The 25,343-nt window shown below is 39.9% G+C and overlaps 4 protein-coding genes across 4 annotated transcripts; all 4 read left to right on the top strand.

Moving 5' to 3' along the window:
* The first annotated feature begins 226 nt into the window (after positions 1 to 226).
* Positions 227 to 23,973, top strand: LOC135346864 (RNA polymerase II-associated protein 3-like). Its single transcript, XM_064544623.1, has 9 exons — positions 227 to 483; positions 1,126 to 1,260; positions 14,837 to 14,950; positions 16,186 to 16,313; positions 16,539 to 16,731; positions 21,733 to 21,789; positions 22,038 to 22,565; positions 23,292 to 23,484; positions 23,720 to 23,973. The coding sequence occupies exons 1-9, from the start codon at positions 334 to 336 to the stop codon at positions 23,812 to 23,814; spliced, it is 1,593 nt and encodes a 530-aa protein (XP_064400693.1). The 5' UTR covers positions 227 to 333; the 3' UTR covers positions 23,815 to 23,973.
* On the top strand, positions 5,993 to 10,419 carry LOC135346867 (beta-1,3-galactosyltransferase 6-like). Its single transcript, XM_064544626.1, has one exon. It carries the CDS (start codon positions 8,582 to 8,584, stop codon positions 9,509 to 9,511), a length of 930 nt encoding a protein of 309 aa, XP_064400696.1. The 5' UTR covers positions 5,993 to 8,581; the 3' UTR covers positions 9,512 to 10,419.
* LOC135346865 (beta-1,3-galactosyltransferase 6-like) lies at positions 13,153 to 14,328 on the top strand. The gene has a single exon (XM_064544624.1). The coding sequence runs from the start codon at positions 13,251 to 13,253 to the stop codon at positions 14,193 to 14,195; it is 945 nt and encodes a 314-aa protein (XP_064400694.1). The 5' UTR covers positions 13,153 to 13,250; the 3' UTR covers positions 14,196 to 14,328.
* On the top strand, positions 16,852 to 21,722 carry LOC135346866 (beta-1,3-galactosyltransferase 6-like). The gene has a single exon (XM_064544625.1). The coding sequence runs from the start codon at positions 18,674 to 18,676 to the stop codon at positions 19,604 to 19,606; it is 933 nt and encodes a 310-aa protein (XP_064400695.1). The 5' UTR covers positions 16,852 to 18,673; the 3' UTR covers positions 19,607 to 21,722.
* Positions 23,974 to 25,343: the final 1,370 nt, after the last annotated feature.

The raw sequence follows: 25,343 nt of genomic DNA, 5'->3' as shown, positions 1-25,343 counted from the left end.
GGCACATCGTACTAGATCTAATGTCATTACCACATTACTATTAAACGCAATAGCGCAACAATTGTTTTCATCAAACACAAGCACACAAAAATAATAAAATTGTACCCTTCTCATCAACAACTTGAGAGAGGATTCAATGTTCACACTAAACAAAAAAAAGAGTTGGAATGAAATTAGGTAAAGGTCATTAAAAACACAAATAATTATTTAAGAATGCCTAAATCTGTGGCGATCACCACCAACCAACCATATGGCTGGTCTCATCTCTAGCTCTAGCTCTGTAGATACTAGATATAGTCAGTAGGCCTACTATTAAAGCTAAAGCCAACAGATATGGATGCTGAAAAGGCTGCTCTAATGCAGATGCAAATCAGGAACAATGCAAGTGACTTGCAGGACTATCTCAAGGGCCTGAAAGCGTGGGAGACAGACGTCAAGACGACTGATGCTTCTCTGTCCAACCAAAAATCCATCCTCAAAGAGGTCCGACTGCATTTGTATTTATTAGTGAGCTGATACATAAGCTAATAGTATTCCTCTAAGCGCTATAGAATGCACCCCAAACATGTGATCTAGCAAAACCGTCACCTGGCCATAATTTTAATATATAAATGCGGCAGTAAGTTGTAAAATCAGTGTACTTTCGTTAGAAGTTTAATACACAGAGCTAGCTCCGTATGAGTCTAGATAATTGAGGGAGAAGGGTTGAAAACGGAAGAGAAGTACGTAGTGCTTTTACGTTGAGTGCTTGTGGAGGCTGTGTAACTAATTAGCTAAGCCTCGAGTAAAACCGCGGGCTACACCTCTGGTGACTATCTATGGTATGACTCAGAGGAGATTGGACAGGGTCAAAAGGTCGCTATAAATGAATCATCACGTGAGCTTATGTTTTTTGTAGTAAATTTTACTGCTTGTTGTGTCCTGATGCTGCACTTTTAGCTACTGCGCGCCTAAAAGGGGTGACCTCACATAAAGTTCGTAGCTCTGTCATGTCAAACTGACCTCTGTCCTACAGAAAGTAGGAGCTACTGTACTGTAGAGCGGGTAGTTGACTGTGAAGATATTTGCATACATGTATATAATTATAATGTTTGATCGATTAACCTTGTGTTTGTGTTCCCACAGAAGTTGCCCCCTGTCCGAGGTGTCTCAAGAACAAAGGCAACAAAGAAGAAGAAGTCTAAGCAAGTGAAAATTGAAGCACGGAAACCACCGCGTATAAAATCCCATGATTTTAAAGCTTGGGACAAATTTGATGTGGTGAGTCAATCACTCATTAATTACATCACTCCTTACCAACTATCGACAGGCTACCGTATACACATGTTTACCGTATATCATACTCTACTGACATACATACAAAGCAGCTACAGGTGGGATGGGTTTAATTTCGAAAACAGTTATTTTGCCTGAAATTAAGCCCACCCAGGTGTTTGCCTCGAACTGACGTCCACTCGTATTTTCTGTCTGCGTCTGAGGCCTGCTAGCTCTTGAAATACAATATTCAACAATGGTAATGCATGAGTAAAGTAGCTAGGTATAAAAAAGTGTGCAAGTCAAGATTCCTCATCAGAAGGTTGAAGATTGTCTATACTTGTAAATAGGAGTAATTATTGGATCTAGGTATATCTAGTATATCTATAACTATATTCAGAGCTAACCATGCAGCGTACACAAGAAACTGCTAAACCATTTCTTGACAACTGCCACTAACAAATACATGTACATCACTTCCTGGTGGGCGTATTCTCGAGGCAAATGAGCCTGTGCAGGAACTTTCACTCAAACGTGAGGGTAGGGATGTGGGGGTGGGCGTAATTTCGGACATGGGCGTAACCTCGGTAGACTACGGTACCTGATTTCGAATGTGAGGTTATTTCAATTGTACGTTTTCGCATATAGACCGTAAATGAAAGACACCAAAAAGTCCATATGAGCATATATTATTTATGCGCATACAATTTCACTCGGTTCATAGAAATGCACAGTGGCATTCGCAAATGATTAAGTTATAGTTGTGACACATGCACGAGTGCCACATGGGATATATTGGCTCAGTAGTGACTTAGGCCCGAGGGCTGCGGCCCTCGAGGGCAAAGGCATTACTGAGCCAATATATCCAATGTGCGCACGAGTGAGCTGTGTAACAACTGATTTGTTGCATTCCTTGTGCATTCCTTTCCGTGTACACATCACTCCTTTTATAGGACAACTAGTTTCAACTACTTGTGGTGGCTGTGGAATGCACCCAGACTCGTTTAATAATACACAGGAAGTCATGAATATACTTAATGAAAACCACTAGTAACTACAACGGTGTTATACTATAAAAGGGACCGTTTCAGGTTACTGGGTGGTCGGTGGGCTTTAGGTCACTTAGGCCAGACTATGCGAGTATCCAGATAGTGGCACAGTTCAAGGCTTGACCTGTGCCATATGGCAGATATTGGCACAGTGTTTCCTTTGATCTGCCCACTCAAAATGCAACAACTTCGCATTCAAAACCCAATAATTTATATTATGGTACATGTATATCTTTTAATCTCCAGACATTATTCTCATAAAGTGGACGCTGCAGTACTAATTTGATTGAACCCAAGTACTTGCATAATTATGCCTATAAGGTGCGCATGCGCATCAAGGTATATTATACGTATTTATGTCTGTGTCTGTGTCTGTGTAGACTACTACAGCTGCTCAATAATAAATGAAGTGCAAGCAAGAGTGTCTATAGGCTCTTTATAGTTTGGATTGCAATTTGTGGATTTGTAAAATAATGCTTTGTTCTCGAGTTATAGCTAGGTTTGCTTACTTGGAATGCCATTTCAGAACTGTGCATAGCAAAACTTGTCCATGAAGTGTTGCTACTCTATACTGCACTAGAACGCTATAGCTATATTTGTAGCTGCATAAGTGAGAAAAATCAGCACTTAGCTGTTTCATGCTGCAGCCATTACTTCACCCGCAGTGTTTGCGAGGTATACGGTAGTGTGTCTGCGTGTGTGTGTAGACTGCTACAGCTGCTCAAGGATGAATCAAGTGCAAGTAAGAGTCATGTTTACTTGGATTTTAATTCGTGGATTTGCAGCTTCGTTCTTGAGTTATGCCTAGTTTTGCTTACTTGGAATGCCATTGCAGCCTTTTCAGAAGAGCACGTAGCCAAACTTGTTTACCGAGTGTTGCTATACTCTACTTAATAGTTAGCTCTGCACTAGAACGCTAGCTATTGGTAGCTGCAAGAGTGAGAAGAGAGCTGCAAGGCTCTGCTGATGCAGCCATTAATTTTAGACTTGAAATTTTGGCATCGATCGTTTTTAACAACAATCATTTTTAACAACAAGCATCTCTTTGAGTTTGCATGCAAAAATGTTCGTCATATGAGTGTATAAAAGCTTTTAGTAGCTTTATGTTATGTAGCTTTGGCATCTCCACCGAGGCATCAGCACCTGTGGTGCTTTCATTATTTTACAGCAAAGCACATGCAGCAAGCGGTTTGAACCATAGCTTAATAGCTAGTACAATTGCTATAGTGTTCGGGCAATTTATTCGGCTTCTTCAAATCTGCTGTTCCAGTAAATAAGAACGTATAACGATCGACCTTACTCACTAATATGGACAGTTTAAGGCATGTACAGGTGTTATTTTTATTGCAGTGGAATCTTTCTTGGATTTTGTTTAGAAGTTCCTTGTGTAGTTCTGCACTCAAACTGTTCCTTTGGGATCTTCATGGGTGGCCTGGTGGTGAAGAAGGGTTCTACAAAATTCCGTATTTTTGTAAACTGCTTTAACCTGCGCTCCATTGCTGCCAAGCTTGTGTAATGTCTGATGATGGTAGTAAAGGTGTGTATGAGTGTATTGTACAGGGATTAACATTTGTACTTGATTTTAGCTGCCATCTTAATTGGAGATGGCCGGTCCAAAGTAGGGCCGCTCTCAGACCCTTCAGGTCTATACTTTCATGGTAGTGACGCTCTTCAGTTCTGAAGTAGAGTATACGGACTATTCAGTATACTATTCAACTACTATTCAGTATACTACCGTACTCTACCGAGATTACGCCCACGTCCGAAATTACGTCCTCCCCTCTTTTGAGTGAAAGTTCCTACATAGGCTAATTTGCCTCGAGAATACGCCCACCAGGAAATGATGCATTTGTCAGTGAGCAAGTTGTCAAGAAAAGGTTTAGCAGTTTATTGTGTACGCTGGTTAGCTCTGAATAGATCCTATTTGCAAGTATAAGAGACAAGGACAATCTTCTCTGAATCTCTGTTGAAGACTCTAACAGTGACAAGGAACAACCGCGCAAACGCCTCCAGATATGATCTTTAAGAGGCGATGGTCGTGCTTTGAGACGCTGGTACTTCCTCACTATACTCCCACTAGTTGAATACATTGAGACTTGATGACGTCCTCCTTTGTCTATATCTCATCGCTGGAGTCTTAGACTCACTAGCACGATCATAATTATTATGATATATACACTATAGCTAAGTATGAAGTACTCCGTGAACTGTGGAAAGTCCGTGTCACTCATATCTATTTATGGCATATCGGGTATTTCCGTGACTATCATTTGACGTTAGATAAATGCTGAGTTGCATGCCCTCTCTCAGTCGATACGCCCTTGGAAAAACTAATGACCTCTCTTATACACTCTAACACATTTTGAGCGAAGCAAAACATGCAGAGACACATTAGCACAGCGGAGCTTGTAACATTCATTTGTATAGGTGTCTCAGCACAGTGCTAAGATGTACAGGTATATAGCTGATGAATTCTCATCCTGACAAAGGAATAACATGAGCTAGTATAGTTTGTAACAAATTGCTTGCACTAGCTATATAGCCTATTGTACCATTCATATACCATTCATTCTCTTTAGAGTAACCACCCACCTTTATAATTGTGGTTTATGTAATCTGATCTCTCACCTGCTGTTTGAATGCTGACACTTGCATTTTTAGCATGTTTAGAAGGCTAAAAAAGATAGTCTATGTTACTCTACTTCTACTTTTAGTATCAATCGTTTTTGTATTGTACTTATCAACCTTATTAACCTCAAGTAGATCTAACAATGTCCTGACTAGTTGCCTCGAGCCAAGAGCACACTGTGGAACACTGATCTCTGTCAATAACTCTGATCGATCTGGTTGTCAAGTGATGCCCGTCAGTTCTATATCACTAAGTAACTATGAGGAAAACTTGTTACTTGTATTGATCATTTCAACACCAAACAACGCGGCCAAGAGAGATATTATTAGAAAAACTTGGGTAGAAAGCTATGTAGTGCATGGGAAACGATTTCCAGTAAAGTTTGTTATTGGAACCCAAAATCTGGAAGCCAAAGAAAAAAAGCAACTCATGTTGGAGAGAGAAGCGTTTGAAGACTTATTGTTTCTGACAGACCACTCTGAATCTTACCAAAACCTCACTCGGAAAACTCTACGAACGTTTATGTGGATAGACCAATACTTCAATTACTCCTACATTCTTAAAACTGACGACGATTCATTTCCCAAGTTGGATCTGATTGAGTTTGAGTTGAGAGCAAGAACAACGAAAAGACCGCTCTACTGGGGGAAGATTGCTTCAAGATCCCATCCAAAAACAAGTGGACAATGGGCAGAAACACAATGGGATCTGAGCGATACGTACCTCCCATATGCATTGGGAGGAGGTTACGTAATATCTAAAGACCTTGTACACAGAATTGCTATGAATGCTGACGGATTTGTTCTTTACAACAATGAAGATGTTTCAGTTGGAGCTTGGATCAGTCCATTCCACTTTGAACGTCAACATGATGAACGTTTTTGCACAAAATCAGAAAGTTGCTTTAAACATAAAGAGTGCAAAGACTATATTCTTATTCACCACCAGTCTATTGATGACACGAAGAATAGTCATCATTTAATGAGAACAAAGTGTGTTTTGTGTGAATAAAATCAAGTATTGCATCCATTATTACACAGCGTTTCAGATATGAAAATATATACAAGTCTATATAGTTTGTTGGCTGAGAGCAAGGTGTATAGCTATATATCTCATTGTGCCAGATTTTGTAGCGGGTACATTTGTAGCGGGTACATTTTGCCAATTGGCGAATCAGTTAAGTGAGGGTCGCCAACTAAAAATGGCTCTGTCCCAGTATATCAGACGAGATCAATAATTCCATGCGTGCAGCGTGATCATTAAACTAAAAATCGTTCAATTGCATGCCACATTCGCCCTAGTATATGCATACGATTCACAAACTGGTGTAACTAAGCGGTAACTAAGCTTATGACTATGGCCTAGTCGTAAATACCAAATTTGTAGTGAGGTGAGTCCGTGCAGGGTTCTATTTTACTATCTTTTTCTCTAAGCGAGGAAGAAAACATTTTACTTATACTCCTGCCATCTACTGGGTTATACTCCTAGTACTATAGTGTTATTGTGTGCACGTGAACAGAACTAATATGGGTGTTCTGATCCGGATTCGACCTCGTGTAAAACGGGGGCTTTTGGTTTGCTTCAATAGAAAAATATAACCACAATAACAAAATAATGGTTTCTGTGAATGATCATTCGTCAGTGTTTTGATGTAATAGTAGACCTTTTGTGCTCCATCTAAAGGTAACCTAATGATAATTTATTAAATTGTCAATATATGCTTTTTTAACGCACAACCTGTACATGTACGTATATACACGCTAGCTATGAATATGGACTTCTATACAGATGCCAAAATTCAATCAGATCAGACCAATTAGCACCACAGAATATTCTTAATAATTCAAGAGTTGATGCACATTGTTTGAAAGTAGACTACCCAAGCATTGGTCGCTTTCTTGTTTTTGTTCCTTCTCAGCACCATTATTGTACAATTGAAGAGCCAATAAGTTTTGGGCTGTGTGCATGCATGCAGAGGAGGTTGGACAGGGTCAAAAGGTCACTAATTAATGATCACGTGCGACAATCAGTTGTACAATAAAGGTTACTGCTTGCTGCGCCCTTATAAAATAGCCCCTTCATGTTAGTGCCGCTGCAAAGTAGTTTACTTTTAGCTACTGCGCCCCTTCAGGAAAATCGTGTAGTCTCTAAAGGGGTGACCTCACACAAAGGTCGTTGTTCTGTCATATGTCAAACTGACCTCTGACCTTTGGAAGTACCAATTATCGTACACTAGGGCGAATGTATAGCTCAGCTATATCATCATCTAAGTATACTTCTGTCCAGAATGAAAAAGTGCATGGCCTGCTGGCTAGAAAATAGCCAATTACCGAACATAAACCTTGTTCTCTATAATTATTATGGACTCCTTATAAGGATCTTAAACAGTCATTGTCTCGCACAATAGCGTCCAATTTGTCACTTAAAGCTCTTTTAGTGTTAGTATTTCTCTGGCGACCTTTGGCTACTCCATTTTACTGAAAAAACACCCAATAAATCGCTTGCAGGAACTGGGGTTATCTGCATGCTTGCTCTCTGCGTAATTGCTAGCGTGTATTATACCTCATTACCATTCTTTGACGTCACAGAAGCAGAGCACTTTGATCGTACCTCAATATCTAAAATACATAATATAATCGAGTATGAAACAGAGTATGCATAGTGACATATTTTCACAGGTGGTTTTTTTGCGATTTTACAGTTTTGTACATTTTGCAATTAATGCCGTTCATATAACACTTGTTATCCGAGGCGCGCGTGGGCGGCCACGGGTATAGTAGTCGTCTGGTTTGTTTGTTTGTTTGTGACAGGTGAATCTACTCACCTGCGTGTCATGGCGCTGCGTTTACAGCACAGATAGCCTTCACACAACAAGTTATTAGTTTTAATAGTGGCAGATTTTGATGTTAAAGCTTCGTTGTCGAATAAAAGCTAAGAAGCTTGAACTTGCACGTTAAGCTAGCTACACTGTGGCCTTTATTACTTGCAGATGAAGTGATCCCGTACTAGAATTATGACTGGTTTGTTGTCTCGGGAGGCTTCTTTGCTGACTCTGGATCCTAGCACCAGGACTCCAGGAGCCATACTTCTCTAATACTCCAGGCTTTTTGCTGTGATCCTAGTCCACAGTGCATGTATGTACCAGTGAAATTCTGTTCTCAAATGTTCATCATGCTTCCAGTCTGGTTTAGTTTTATTGCTCCTGAGTTGCTGTGCTAGACAGCTTAGTTATACATACTACATGCACTGCATTATATCACTCCTCTGGTTTCATGTTACCAGCCGAGGGTTTGCACTTTAGTGCTCTAGTTTTTACTCGTGGTGGTTTTAATGACATTCATTGCATTTTTCACAGACAGCAGAAATTGAATTACTTAAAACCATGTATACTGTACATCGGATTCGAATGCAAAGTTTTTTCGATTGTGAATTGTAGGTCGAAAGAACCGCAAAGGTGAGCACGCATGCGCATGCAATTCGTAAAGTTATAACCACAACCAGGCTTGTACTGGAATCGATGAACCTCGCACGAAACCCGATATACAGTGTATAGGAAGCATGCGTAGGAGGAAATAATTATCATAGTTTGCACACTTCACACTAGAAGGCTGGATTAGGAGTATAAATCGAAGTTCCTATCAGTACAGCTATGTTAGTATATTTTAGAATGTATAGAACTATTGCTGTGTTGCTCCTAGCTTTAACCATATATACTGCAGCTGTATGGTACCTAGCCAAATTATCTTTTGAAACCCAACGTGAGCAGCTGGATCACAAGCAATGGAGCCAACCAACAGATGCCACAGCTGTATCCAATGACTTGCCTGAAATAGCTAATATTCCAAATAATGTACTACTCGTGATAGTCATGTCAACACCCGAGAACAGAGCTAGGAGAGATGTGATTAGGAAGACTTGGGTGGGTAGCTATGTCAAACACGAAAAGAAGTTTGCAGTCAAGTTTGTTATAGGAACCCTTGATCTGAATACTGAGTCGCTGATTTCCGAGAATAAGACGTTTGGCGATTTATTACTTTTGACCGATCACCTGGATTCATACAATAACCTCACCAGAAAAGTTTTACATACCTTTGTGTGGGTAGACGAAAACACAGACTACTCCTTTGTACTGAAACTTGACGACGACTCATTCCCTAAATTGGATCGGATTGAATTGGAATTGAAAAAAAGAACTAGCCATAGACCTCTCTACTGGGGTTTGGTTGAATCACAAGGTAAACCAAGCAAAGAAGGAAAGTGGGCCGAAACACATTGGAAGTTGTGTGACAAATACCTACCGTATGCATTGGGAGGGGGTTATGTATTATCTAAAGACCTTATACACAGAATTGCTATCAATGCTGACGGTCTTACACTCTACAACAACGAAGATGTCTCAGTTGGAGCTTGGATCAGTCCATTCGACTTAGAAATAAAACATGACAAACGATTTCGTTCAAGTGCGCAAAAAAGGTGGCATCACGATCAATGCAAGATTTATCTTCTTGTTCATCATCTGTCTAATGAAGATGCAAAGAAAACTCATGAAATAATGAAGAGTAAAGGTGTTTTGTGTTAAGGTTCTACATTCATACTGGATGCATCCTCACTTACTTTATCATAATGAGTGTACATGTATACATGTAATCACCCTTAGATCTATAAGTTTATTAATCGATTATCCGAACAAATGAAGCCTGCATGTCATTATGCCTCGGTGCGCATGCGCAAGCGAGGTATACGGTAGTGTGTTTGTGTGTGTATCTGTGTCAGTGTGTGTGTTTGTGTGTGTAGACTGCTACAGCTGCTCAAGGATCAATGAAGGGCGTTTCTATAGGCTTCTAGTCATGTTTTCTTGGATTTTAATTCGTGGATTGAAAATAATGCTTCGTTCTCTAGTTTTACTTACTTGGAATGCCATTATTGCAGCGTTTTCAGAAGAGTGTGTAGCAAAACTTGTTCACTGAGTGTTGCTACTCTACTTAGTAGTTAGCTCTGCACTAGAACGCTAGCTATAGGTAGCTGCAAGCTAGAGTGAGAAGAGAGCTGCAAGGCTCTGCTGATGCAGCCATTACTGGTACCGAGAGTACATTAAGAGGAGTATCCAATGTACTGTAGTGTAAACCACGTTACGGTTATACTACGTCACTATCAGACAGCATTTTAAGTGGGTGCGTAGGTGTAGTTATGCCTCGAGGCGTAGCCGCACGAGGGATACGGTAAAGCTGACTGTGTGTGTGTGTGTGTGTGTGTGTGTGTGTGTGTCTGTGTGTCTGTTCCAGCTGTAACTGCTCAACGGTTGCAATGCGACGAAAACTAACAGCTTCTATAGGCTTCTAGCCACGTTCTCTTGGATTTTGATTCGTGGATTAGCAAACTAAAGCTTCTTTCTCGAGTTATGGCTAGTTTGACTCACATTGAAGGCTGTTGCAGTCTCTTCAGAATCTTTCATAGCATCATCTGTCCGCACAAACTTTCTATTCAACATATGAGTTAGCCTTGCACTAAAGCGCTAGCTTTTTGTTAGCTACAAGACTCAGAAAATACCTGTTAAAACAGCTAGCTAGCAGTAGCCATTTGTGAAATTGATCTCTTTGGACACACCCTTTAATTATTCCTATGGATGTAATGCGCATGCGCGCTCATTCCCCATCCTCCTGGCAGAATCATATTTTTCTTGAGGGCCTGGTAAGCCACAAAACACTACTATAGATAACAATATGTATGTACACAAGTCTTTTCTTCTTAAATATTATAATTATACACTGCATGAACTACAGATCCAATTTTCTTCTTTCTTGAGGTCCTGGTATTAAAGCCACATAATACAACAATAGATGCATGTAATAAGTCTTTTCTTCTCAGTGACTTTATATAGATAAGCTAACTTTATGAAATAATTATGCACTTCCGCTTATAATTAATTGAAAACAAAATCTTCTTCTTTGTTGCTTCCTAGATCCTTGAGGTCCTGGTATAAGCAGCCACAAAACACAACAATGATACCATAATTATACAATTGCAAGTCAGTTTTAGACAGATTATTTTATACACTTTTTCCTCTTCTATACTTTCTCTTCTATACTTTTGAGCGAAAGCAAAAACATGGCGAGAGGCATTAGCACAGCGCCAGCTTGAACACTAGTTTAGTAAAAGTACACACACGTGAGGTTTGTACCTCCAGCCCACATTTAATTTTATTCATGGCTAACAGTTTTACACAATTACAAGTGTTAGTGGGTAATCAGTCCTAGATGTAGAATGGAATGTGCGTGGGAGTTGCACACTCCTCCTAATGCACTCCTGCTGATATCAGAGGAGGTTCGACACGTATATCGGTCAAAAGGTCATTAATGAATTAATCACGTGTGCTCTATGTTTCTAATGGAGATCCCACCTGATGCTGATATATACCCCAGATCTCTTTCATCATTATGCCTCGATGCGCATACGCAAGCGAGGTATACGGTAGTGTGTGTGTGTATGTGTGTGTAGACTGAGTTTCTATAGGCTTCTAGTCATGTTTTCTTGGATTTTAATTCGTGGATTTGCAAAATAATGCTTCGTTCTCGAGTTATGCCTAGTTTTGCTTACTTGGAATGCCATTGCACCCTTTTCAGAAAAGCACGTAGCCAAACTTGCATGTTCACCGATCGAGTGTTGCTACTCTACTTAGTAGTTAGCTCTGCACTAGAACGCTAGCTGCAAGAGTGAGAAGAGCTGCAAGGCTCTGCTGATGGCAGCCATTAATTTTAGATTTAAACTTTGGCATCGCGATCGTTTAACAACAATCATGGTCAATCATTACCCACTCTTTGAGTTTGCATGCAGCATGCAAATTAAAAAATGTTCATCATGTGTATAAAATTAAGCTATTATAGTAGCTTTATGTTATGTAGCTGCATCTCCACCGAGGCATCAGCACCTGCGGTGCTTTCATTTTGATCAGTTCTCTTGATTCTTCAGATACAATAATAACGATGTACCCCTCATGTACATCAGTAGGATCGGAAGCGAGAAATTCTTTTGAACTCTACACCACGCCCATTTTTACCAAAACTTTGGAACTGCATGAAGTATTGCAGTGCTTATATACAAACATTAGCAGCCTTCAAAGACGTTGCTTAGACTAAGCCTTAATTCTTTTCCAAATTTCTGAAAAAGATATGTCTCGAGGAAACACAACTTATTTTGAGCGAGTACCATCTTGTTCTAATTACAGCACTAAAACAATTACTTCAAATCTGGAAATGGTCTGCATTTAGAACGACAAAATAATTATTTTTGACAGTTGGTTCTTAGAATAGAGTGGCGCTAACAAAGAGAAAGCATTACAGTGACCTGGTTGCCTCGAATATAGCCGTTCAAAGTTTCAAGACCTCAAACGTTTGTGATTTAGCTATAATTATCTGCTCTCAAAGTAGTACTCTATCGTATCTGTATCATCAACAGCAGTATTTAACCATAGATTGAAGAGTTACTAACTCTTCAATCTATGATTTAACTGAGCTTGCAGACTATGTACTTGAAGCTTTCGGCTAACTGTATTTTATAACTATAGGACTGGTATAGGTTGTTTATAATTATGCTAACTAAATTACGCAATGTAAATTTGATTTTTTGTAAACTAAAGAGTTAGTTCCGTTCTATTGCAGAGCCTGTGGTGCTGTATTTAATAATTAGAAGAAAGACGGTACCCGACAAAATAGCCTCGTTGAATCTGAGTAGATAGTTTTCGAGGCTCCACTGCAGATGTATTGTACAAGCATCATGTGCACCACTCCGTTTTTCCAGTCCTGTATCTCATGTAGCCTGCTGTGCTGTTCCATCCATCGAAGTTCCTTGGCGGCCTAGTTACAATTTATAATACGTATAGTTTACCTGATCAGACTCTACTCCATTATCATTATACTGCACATAGATATTTTCAAGACCTGCAGTGAGTGCTAGCTAGCTCAGTACTGGCAGTAGCCTCGATCCCAGGCCGATCCGTCTCCAATTGAACGCTAGGTCGCATTTTTCAACTTCGTTCTATTAAAAAAAAATCGGCCTGGGACCGAGGCTATACTGGCAGTTGACCACTGCACTGCACTCTGATTGTCATCTAAGATATAGATCTAGGGCCGGCCAGAGGCTCTGGGTCAGAGGTGACCATTGCCATTGGCTCATAAATGTTTTCAATATTATTTTCACAACTTCCTTTCCTTAGAATTAGGAGCATGCCAGCTCAGCACATTTTACTAGAACAGACTGATTGCTGACTGCATGCTCTTATAAAATGAAAAGGCTAGGCCTTGGGCCTAGCGCCTACTTATAAAATGAGTTTGGTCAGTCAGTATGCAGGATGTAAAAAGTGTACAGTGTTGCTCCTAGCTTTAACCATATACACTGCTACTGTATGGTACCTAGCCAAATCGTCTTTTAAAACTCAACGTGAGCCGCTGGATCACAATCAATGGAGCCAACCAACAGATGCCACAGCTGTATCCAATGACTTGCCTGAAACAGCTAATATTCTAAATAATGTACTACTTGTGATGGTCATTTCAACACCCGAGAACAGAGCTAGGAGAGATGTGATTAGGAAGACTTGGATGGGTAGCTATGTCGAACACAAAAAGAAGTTTGCAGTCAAGTTTGTTATAGGAACCCTTGATCTGAAGGCTAACAAAACAGAGTTGCTGATTTCAGAGAATAATACGTTTGGCGATGTATTACTTTTGACCGATCACATCGATTCATACAAGAACCTTACCAAGAAAGTTTTACATACCTTTATATGGGTGGACAAGAACACAAACTACTCCTTTGTACTGAAACTTGACGACGACTCGTTCCCTAAATTGGATCGGATTGAATTGGAATTGAAAAAAAGGACTAGCCATAGACCTCTCTACTGGGGTTTGGTTGAATCACAAGGTAAACCAAGGAAAGAAGGAAAGTGGGCGGAAACACATTGGAAGTTGTGTGACAAATACCTGCCGTATGCATTGGGAGGGGGTTATGTATTATCTAAAGACCTTATACACAGAATTGCTATCAATGCTGACGGTCTTACACTCTACAACAACGAAGATGTCTCAGTTGGAGCTTGGATCAGTCCATTTGACTTAGAAAGAAAAAATGACGAACGATTTCGTACAAAGGTAGATAAAAATTGGCGTCACAAACAGTGCAAGGACTATCTTCTGGTTCATCATCTGTCTATTGAAGATACGGAGAAAACTCACAAACTAATGAAGAGTAAAGGTGTTTTGTGTTAATGCTTATGTTAATGTTCTATTCTGCGTGTGTGTTTTTACATGCTCGTGTAACTGAATTGTGGCTTCATTTTTGCTTTTTGTGGTTGTCAAGTTGTGCCAGGGACTTCTACATGGAATTGCTAATTATCACTAAGCATAATGTTATACCGTATAGCGGGTAATTTTCGGGGGACAAAATATTCGTGGTTCAGCAATATTGCGACATTTCGTGGATAATATTTTCGTGGTTGCTGCTTGGATTGTAGGTAAAGGTAGGCAAGGTCGCTTCATTCATGGGTAAAATATTCGTGGTCAGACCTCCAACCACGAAAACCACGAATATTTTACCCCACGAAAATTACCAGCTATACGGTAGATGAAGCCCTTTTTAACCAAGGAATATGAAATTTTAATACATTCACTAATAATTATTTATCAAAACGAAAAAATTGTTAAATGTCAACTGATTGAATGTTTAACTGAAAGGCTCAGTGTATTTTCAAGGGTTAAATATAGCCACTGTTGTGGTTAAAAGTTGAAGGATTTTTGCACATTCACAATGTTGTGAGTGCTATTGTACAAGACTAGTATATCCTCAAAATTTAGTGTATACATTGACTGTCCAATACGTACATGTACGTTACACCCTTCTCATTTTGTAGGACGGTGCCTGTGAAGCAGTGGACTATCAGGTGGAGAGCACCTCTTCTTCCGAGGGGGAGGAAAATGAACAGGAGGCAGTGAGGAAGCAGCAGGCCATATACGAGAAAGAGAAGGTAAATGGTATGTGGAGTGTGTGTATTACAAGCAACCGACGGAAGAATGCTGTAAATAATTATAATAACAATCTTGCATGCTTAATGATGAAAGCACCACAAGTGCTGTTGCCTCGGTGGAAACTATAGCTGCACATAAAGCTAATACTTTTTACGGATACGGTAAAGCTGACTGCATGCATATCTGTGCGTGTGTGTATGTGTGCATGTGTGCGTGTATTCCAGCTGTAACTGCTTGACCGTTGTAATGCGACAAAATTTAACAGCTTCAATCGGCTCTAACCACGTTCTCTTTGATTTGATTCGTAGATTTGCAAACTATAAAAATCTTTGTTCTCGAGTTATGGCTATTTTTACTTACAGTGAAGGCTGTTGCAGTCTGTTCAGAACCGTTCCTATAGCATCATCTACTCGCACAAAGTTTCTATTCAAGTTATGGAGTTAGCCTTGCACTATAGCGCTAGTCATTTGTTAGCTATACAAGGTCAGAAAAGAGCTGCAAAGCTAACTGCCAGCAGCTGCAGCAGCCATTGCGTACTTTAACCTATTACAGACGTCAGTTAAACCCCTTACTCATGTACTTGCGCATGCGCACTCAACCCCACGTGCATGTGTGAGAAAACCAGATCCTGGCAGAATCAACTTCTTCTTTCTTTGAGGTCCTGGTACAAAATGCTACAATACAATAGATAATTATGTACATGCACAAGTCTTTTCACAAATTAAGACACTTATTCCCTCTTCTCTAACACTCTAATACGTTTTGAGCAGCGAAAGCTTAGCACAGCGCAGCTTGCAACGTTTATGTTATTTAAGCAAGAATGGTGCAAGACAGTGGGAAATGATTGACCCTGATTGTTGCCAAGAAGGTTGCCAAAAGTATATATGTTTAATCATTCTCATTTTGTGCAGCTTTGCAGCTCTTTCCCCATGCACTCTTGTAGCTAGCGTTTTATAGTGCAAAGCTAACTCCTAAGTAAAATTTTTTTGCTAGATACAAGTCTGAAGAAACGACTGCAATGGCCTTCAACGTATAGCCAAAACTGGAGGACGAAGCTGCAAATCCACAAAAGAAAACATGACTTTGTCTATAGAAACTCTTACCGTTGAGCAGCTATTAATAGCGGTCTACACAGACACACACACAAACACACTATCGCATACCTCACTGCGTGCGCACACCCAAGGCATAATTATATGAGTGTATAGTAATGTGCATGGGATTATACTTTCAGGGGAACGATCTGTTCAAGGAGGGTCGCTATGAGCTGGCAATTGAGTGTTACTCTAAAGCAGCAGAGCTGGATCCCCTTAATGCTGTCATGCCAGCCAACAAAGCAATGGCACTGCTCAAACTGCAGAAGTAAGAGATATAACATTGTATGGGTATACAACAGTGCTCTGTGCCTGCTATCTACATAATTATGCATTCACAGCATTGTGTTTTGTTTTGCCATAATCATTAGCATGGTAGTGCTAGTATAGTCTCAAGAGGTCTATTAGACAATTTTTTTCTCGGATCGCACATTAACTAGGTACTATATATGTATCATGCCCCCTCCTCTCACACACATGCACACTCACACAGATACGCGTCTGCTGAGAGTAACTGCTCCCTGGCGCTAACTCTTGATGACCGTTATCTCAAGGCCTATCTCCGTCGAGGGACGGCTCGACTCAAACTGGGGAGAATAGAAGAGGCGAGAGATGACTTCACAGTTGCTCTCAGACTGGAGCCAGGGAACAAAATTGCTAGGAGCGAGCTAAACAAACTGAATAAGGTATACTGTCAGTGTGTGCATGTTTGTAATTAATTTTGAGAGAAGGTTTTTTCTATTTACTTGCCACCCACCTATATAAATTAATTATAGTTGCACATGCAGATACATTAGTTTCCTATTCAAGCCTAGTTATTCCCACGATTCTGTATACACAAAGGATGTGTGTGTATACATCAGTGCCAATATCACCCCCATGCAATCACTGCATACTTATAAGTATCAGGGTGAATAAGCAGTGGGAAGTGATTTATAGTAAGTCTCTCTCGTATTGGACCAAGATGCCTAGCAGCAAAGTTTTGATATTGTATTACTACAATGTTTTGCAAACTGTGCAAGTGTATGCCGGACTTTGTATATATAAAGATAAGATTGCAAATACCTATACTATAGTTCTTGTATAATTATCACGATCCTTGTCAGATTGTATAAGTTAGATTTTCAGTTTCCCCCACACAGCAAAAGACCTCTTGAGCTAGGGAATTTGTACAAGTATTATGTGACATGTACAGTGAGTGTTTGATAAGCTAATTATAATTAGCGTATCAAATGTATCGTATCAGGGCTTTCCAATTTGGGGAAAGTCCTGCATGGGCTGTTATACAGATTCTCTGAAGTCATATCGTGCCAGTGTGTTTGACAATGAGAATTGAGAAGCTGTGTGCAATGGCAAGAAAGTTATGTTACATCTACTGTGCCTGGCCATAGTCCGGCCACCCTATTTGAACTTTACACGGGGGAAACACTTTTTTGCTCATTTGGTAGCCTCGGTCGGCTCTCCTTTTTCTGTTCTTTTCACAATCGTTCAATAAGGTATTAATTGGAGGAAATAAAAAGAAATAGAGATAAAGTTAGAGCCTGGGATGCGAAGTCGCGTGAGGGTGGGCAGGTAGGTTGAGATATTGGACTGTTAAATAAACGTTGTGCAGGCACTGGTGGACATGGCCATATAGACTTGGAATTGGAAGTTTGTAAGCAATTCAATCAAGCTAGCTAGCTATACCTACGTATAGCTTACTAGATCGTGTGTTTTACTTAGATCTAGCTAGAGTCTATTCAGTTTCTTGTCTATTAAATGTGTGTATGTATATTTCTTGTATGTTGTAAAAGCTATATAGATCTGCTAGACACTGACTATAATAGCTTATAGTCATCATCATGATCTATAGCAAGTAGCTAGTAAGCTACGTACCATGTATCTCACACACGCCAATTAATTTACACTACATACCTTAAGGTGACATATTTTTGGAGTATTAATTTCTGCTATTTCTGCGAATGAGAGTAAAATTGCAAAAATGTGTGCTCGCAGATAATTGGAAATTGCATTGAATCTCAACTTGAGCAAGAATTAGCAGAATTTAATACCAGCAAAATGAGCTAAACAGTGACATCGCAAACAAATCTACCTGATTGTCGATGTCTAAGATTAGACTGGCGGCAACAGAGCGACTGGCAAACTGCCTATCAGTCACTCGTCTCAGCGGAAGTGTAATAGATCATATGACACTACTAAACATGAATATCATTATAGATAATGTGGTTAAATTTTGCTATGAGATTCAGCTACTATGGAATGCACTGAATCTCCTGAAGTGTAAGTGCGGTTACAATTACAGGGCTAATATGACGTTGAGCAATCTGATAGGCTGCAATGCTTGTTGCAGCTGAGACGAGTGACTGATAGGCAGTTTGCCAGTCCCTCGCGCTACGCGAGGGGCTGTCGCCGCCAGTCTAGTCTAAGATATAGATCTAGGGCCGGCCAGAGGCTCTGGGTCAGAGGTGACCATTGCCATTGGCTCATAAATGTTTTCAATATTATTTTCACAACTTCCTTTCCTTAGAATTAGGAGCATGCCAGCTCAGCACATTTTACTGGAACAGCTGACTGCATGCTCTTATAAAATGAAAAGGCTAGGCCTTGGGCCTAGCGCCTACTTACAAAATGAGTTTGGTCAGTCAGTATGTAGGATGTAAAAAGTGTACAGTGTTGCTCCTAGCTTTAACCATATACACTGCTACTGTATGGTACCTAGCCAAATTGTCTCAATGTGAGCCGCTGGATCACAATGAATGGAGCCAACCGGCAGATACCACAGCTGTATCCAATGACTTGCCTGAAACAGCTTATATTCCAAATAATGTACTACTCGTGATAGTCATTTCAAAACCCGAGAACAGAGCTAGGAGAGATGTGATTAGGAAGACTTGGGTGGGTAGCTATGTCGAACACAAAAAGAAGTTTGCAGTCAAGTTTGTTATAGGAACCCTTGATCTGAATGCTAACAAAACAGAGTTGCTAATTTCAGAGAATAAGACGTTTGGCGATGTATTACTTTTGACCGATCACCTGGATTCATACAAGAACCTCACCAGGAAAGTTTTACATACCTTTATATGGGTGGACAAGAACACAAACTACTCCTTTGTACTGAAACTTGACGACGACTCATTCCCTAAATTGGATCGGATTGAATTGGAATTGAAAAAAAGAACTAGCCATAGACCTCTCTACTGGGGTTTGGTTCAATCACGTAAACCAAATAAAAAAGGAAAGTGGGCGGAAACACATTGGAAGTTGTGTGACAAATACCTGCCGTATGCATTGGGATTGGGTTATGTATTATCTAAAGACCTTATACACAGAATTGCTATCAATGCTGACGGTCTTACACTCTACAACAACGAAGATGTCTCAGTTGGAGCTTGGATCAGTCCATTTGACTTAGAAAGAAAAAATGACGAACGATTTCGTACAAAGGTAGATACAAATTGGGATCACAAACAGTGCAAGGACTATCTTCTGGTTCATCATCTGTCTATTGAAGATACGGAGAAAACTCACAAAATAATGAAGAGTAAAGGAGTTTTGTGTTAATGCTTGTGTTAATGCTTGTGTTATTGTTCTATTCTGCGTGTGTGTTTTTACATGCTCGTGTAACTGAATTATGGCTTCATTTATGCTTTTTGTGGTTGTCAAGTTGTGCCAGGGACTTCTACATGGAATTGCTAATTATCACTAAGCATAATGTTATAGATGGAAGCCCTTTTTAACCAAGGAATATGAAATTTTAATACTTATCAAAATGGAAAAATGCAGTGGGAAGTGATTTATAGTAATTAGTCTCTCTCGTATTGGACCAAGATGCCTAGCAACAAAGTTTTGATATTGTATTACTACAATGTTTTGCAAACTGTGCAAGTGTATACCGGACTTTGTAAAGATAAGATTGCAAATACCTATAGTAATTATCACGATCCTTGTCAGATTGTAGATTTTCAGTTTCCCCCACACAGCAAAAGACCTCTTTGAGCTAAGGAATTTGTACAAGTTTTACGTGTACAGTGAGTGTTTGATAAGCTAATTATAATTAGCGTATCAAATGTATCGACTTTCCAATTTGGGGAAAGTCCTGCATGGGCTATTATTCAGATTCTCTGAAGTCATATCGTGCCAGTGTGTTTGGACAATGAGAATCGAGAAGCTGTGTGCAATGTAAATTATGGCAAGAAAGTTACGTTACATCTACTGTGCCTGGCCATAGTCCGACCACCCTATTTGAACTTTACACGGGGGAAACACTTTTTTAGCTGGTTGGAGCTTACCAGCTCTACAGCATATAGATAGAAGCGCTTTTTAACCCAATGGTATATGAAACTTTGAATTTTAGTGAAGTATGACAAAGTTATGACAACTTTATGAAGGTCAAACTCAACACAAATAGACTTTAGATACTGACTACAATAGCTTAGTCATCATCATGATTTAGCAAGTAGCTAGTAAGCTACGTACCATGTATCTCACACACGCCAACTCATTTACACTACATACCTTAAGGTGAAATATTTTCGGAGTATTAATTTCTGCTATGAGAGTAAAATTGCAAAAATGTGTACTCGCAGATAATTGGAAATTGCATTGAATCTCCAACTTGAGCTAGAATTAAGAATTTAATACCAGCGAAAGGAGCTAAACAGTGACATCGCAAACAAATCTACCTGTGAAAATATGTCACCTTAAGGTACTCTATTATGGTCACATCTATGGCTTATTGAAACTCGATCACTCTTGGAACACGATCACCCTTTGGAACTTGACAACCATCTACTATTGATGTTTTTACTTAGCACCAGCCTAACCTTAATGGAATGCTATGTTTTTATGCCTCGAGGCGTAGCCGCACGAGGGATACGGTAAAGCTGACTGTGTGTGTGTGTCTGTTTCATGTAACTGCTCAACGGTTGCAATGCGACGAAAACTATATAGGCTTCTAGCCACGTTCTCTTGGATTTTGTTTCGGATTAGCAAACTACATATTATAGCTTCTTTCTCGAGTTATGGCTAGTTTGACTCACATTGCAGTCTTTTTAGAATCTTTCGTAGCATCATTTGTTCGCACAAGTTTCTATTCAACTTATGAGTTAGCCTTGCAGTAAAGCGCTAGTTTTTTTATTAGCTACAAAAGTCAGAAAAGAGTTGCTAAAGTAGCAAGCTATTTAATTTTTGTAAACTTGCCCTCTTGCAGACACACCCCTTATTCCTGTGGATCTAATGTGCATGCGCGTTCATCATCCCCACGTGTAAGAAAATCCAGATCCTGGCGGAATCACTTTTTATCTTTCTTCTTGACGTCCTGGTAATTAAGCCACAAAATACTGCAATGATACCATGCATGCATATACAATAGATGCATGTACGAAAGTTTTTTCTTCTCAGTTATAATTATAGATAGATATATACTTATAATACACATTCGAAATCAAATGCAAATTTTAAATTCCCTCTACTATAACGAAGGAAAGCATAACATGGCGAGAGGCATTAGCACAGCGCAGCTTGCAACACTCGTTGACTAAGTGAAGTGAAGTCTATTGAGTCTATTATGGCATGCTTAAGTTTCCTGCTATATACAGCTTTTGATCATGAATACATGTAATCTATTCTCTGATTCTCACTGTTACTTCATTATAATGTCTGTGGTTTTGTTGCTTTGCTCCCTCCAGGAAAGAGACAAAAAGTTTGTTCAACCAGTCAAGAGACCTCCTCATCTTCGATCAAAGGTAACCTATTTGTATCGCCTCAGTAGCTCTGCCTTGCGTATACTATTGTATTGAACTATATATTGTTACCTGGAACGGGAACGCTATAGAAGCATTTACAAATCACATGAGCATTATGCTAAAGCAATTGGCTCAACTAGTTCACTTTTGGCATTAGTCTCCACTGCACAAAGCTGCGGCAACTACATGTATTGTGTTGCAGTTTTTTTCGTCATCTCTATAAAGTGACCCATTATTTCCCACCTCAGAAACCACTGAAGCATATCACTATAGAGGACATTGGAGAGGAGCAATCAGACACCACTGTACCCCCCACCACCACCACGCCCCACATAGCAGCTGACCCTACCAGCTCTCAACCAAAGAATACCAACGAGAAAGCACCTAATGTCAGCCTGCAGATCTCTGAAATCACAAACTCCAAACCCCATCAAATTACTGACACAATAGGTACTCAACCAAAAGCAACTGACACCACCATGGAATCATCCCATGCCCAATCTATTAGTAAGAAACGCGTGCTAATTGAAACATTGATCTCGCCCGAAAGCTCTTCAGACCACCCACAACCCAGTACAAAGATGAGTGTTGTGTCAACCGAACTAAAACCTTCGACGACAAAGGACATACCAGGGAATGCTGATTCAGCAGTAAAGAAAGATTTAAGTGTGATGAGTGTGGTTAAGTTGCCCTCGGTACCAGAGAACTCCATCACCCTGCAGAGGGACTGGAAGAGAGTGAGGAGGGACAGGGGAATACTGGGAGAGTACTTCAAGGTGAGGGAGGACATGATTCATTTAGAGGGGTATCTAAGCTATAGTGATTCTCCACACCCACAAAGAATAATGTCAGCTTCAGACTAAACTCAGCCAGTACGATTTTCAACATTACATACACTAACTTAATTGTGTGTACACCAATCTCTCTCTCTTCAATCTATGACATAATAATTATAGTGAAACATACACATTGTCCACTGAACTTCTAGTCCATTAACTTGTACTATATACGTTATGCATAATTATAACCATGCATGTTGTGTGTAGAATTGTACTTGTCCAAGTTTCACATTCAACCTTTTGAGTGCCACTCCCCCCCCCCCCTTTCTTTCCCTCTATAAGTATATGTCACTCAAAGGTTGAATGTGAAACTTGGACAAGTACAATTCTACAATACAGTATACGGGTTTTGCAGAATATTTGCAATGTTGTTGAGCGTTCCTTACATAGAACTCTTTGCACCACTGGTCTTCCATGTAAGGAACGCTCAACCCTCAATGCTTTTTGTTCATGTTGCAAAGATTCTTCAAAACCCTCTAACTGAGTAACAACTAAAAATAAATATTTCGCAGATATTAGTTTTAAGAATAGAGTTTCAAATGATTCACACCCCTTAAAGATTCTAAATTTTCCTGGTTCAAGATTAATTCATGAAATTATTATTGTTCGAAAATTGAGCACTATACAGTAGCTACACAATTACTCCACCGCCCCCACTCCCAGAGTATCCCTGTCTCCAAGTACCCCGCTCTCCTTCAACAGTCTCTGGAGACAGACATTTTCTCTGATATTGTCACAATCCTTCTCGAGGATTTTGTTAGAGTGGGTGTGGTTTGTCTGGCACAACTCCAGGCCCTCACTCGAGTCAGGAGGTTCTCTGTGGCACTCATGTTCCTCTCTACCACTGACCAGAAAAGTGAGTCAATAATAATTGTGTACACATGCAGGTAGCAGCGTTTTTGATGAGATATAGCCATTTGGTACTGTATGTGTTGGTCGAGCAAAATATTCATATAATCATAGATAAACACAATGTAAATAGCATTGGTGATCCGCGTTTCGGTCAACATTTTCTTCTTTATTTCCTCCAGCCCTTATTCTTACTTACATAATAGTATTTATGGCTCTGAATACTAGTTTTGATGTTGCAGATTTGAAGGAGCTGTTCCACGAGTTAAAAGCACTAGTAAAAGAACAAGAGGAATCTAAACTCTTGAAAGAACTCTCAGCTAGGTTTGGTTTTTGATTCTATCGCATAAACTCTTAGAGTTCATGTGTACATGCATGCTGTTATTGGTACATGTGACTGTTGCTGTTAAGTTTTCCCCAGAGTACAATATGTTGGTGAGATGCCTTTATTCTCTTGCCACCCCTGCATAAATGCTAGCTATGCTATCTATATGGATTGTATTACCATACGTGCATGCAGTATATATATAGTGCTCCTGTATAGTGCTCCTGATATAGTTGTGTGTGTGTAATTATGCCTCGATGCGCATGCATGCGCAAGTGAGATATATGGTTGTGTGTGTGTGTATATGTTTGAGAATGGTATATACAAAAGTATAGGGGGTGGGATCAGGCTTTCCGACACATAATTTCTTCTATATATACGACTAAGATATGAATTGTTGTCTTTGCACTGAAAATCAGAGTCATGTGCTTAAATTGCCTCCCGGAATTTGGCTGGTGAAGTTGGCAACTATGTATACCATGCATGCATGCATGCAGTCCATAACAAAAGAGTATCGATCGGTAATTAGCATTTCCATAGAAAGTCAGGAAAGTAACATGACTTTCTGTCTGAAACGAGTGATAAGAATAATGACACTGAATTAATTTTGGCAATAAGATTATTGCTGCCTCGAGGTAAGTGCATGGTGGCTCCAGGCGCTCGGATTGGTTAGTTGCCAAGCATGTTACATCGGTATAATACTTTGTTCGATATACTCTCTCTCTCTCTCTTTTATTACTCTTTGCCAGTATAATTATAGGACCTTCAATTATGCATCGATTTTGGTGTTGGGTAAAACTGCCATTGTTTTTATATAGGGAAGAATCGAGACTTTATTATGAGAGTAGTGTGTACAGTGTTCTTTTATTTGGATCCCTAATCATTTTCCTGTGGTTAAATTTATACTTCCTGTATTCAGGGTTTCATCTAGTGGGGGGGGGGGGGCGGGGGGAAGCTTCCCCCCCAAAAGAGAGGGGAAAATAGGGGGAGGGAGGGAGGGAGGGAGGGAGGGGGGAGAGAGAGAGGAAGAGAGAGGAAAAGAGAGGGAGAGAGAGAGGGGTACTATACCCAACATTATCTAGACACAGTCTTTTGCTACATGTAGCTTTGCTAGATGATGATTGGTCATCACCTAGTCTTACCACAAATCTATCCATTTGCTTTTGTATTATAATTAGTACATGTACATAGTTCTATAGATATACGGTCCGGATCCACAATTTCAAACCAGCATACCAATTTACATGGAGTTGCCTGTCAATGCACATTTCCAGGAGTACATCGCTAATAGGCACCAACAACCGGTGTGGTGACCAGAAATGGGCATGGCCTCAAAATGTTCGCGTTGGCGCGCGCGGTTCCTTTTCTAACTTCCCCCCAAACTTAAAATCGTGGATGAAACCCTGGTATTGCATGTACTGTTTTTGTTATTATGCCTCGGTGTGCGCATACACAAGTGATGAGGTATACGATCGGAAGAGGATAGCCAGGGTCAAAACTTCTTACCTATTATAGACGGGTAGTAATTTTAGTGTTTTCTC

Source organism: Halichondria panicea, chromosome 13 (genome assembly GCF_963675165.1).
Source record: "Halichondria panicea chromosome 13, odHalPani1.1, whole genome shotgun sequence".
NCBI lineage: Eukaryota > Metazoa > Porifera > Demospongiae > Suberitida > Halichondriidae > Halichondria > Halichondria panicea.
Note: the sequence above shows the minus strand (reverse complement) of the source record. Positions and strands in the feature narration are given on the sequence as shown.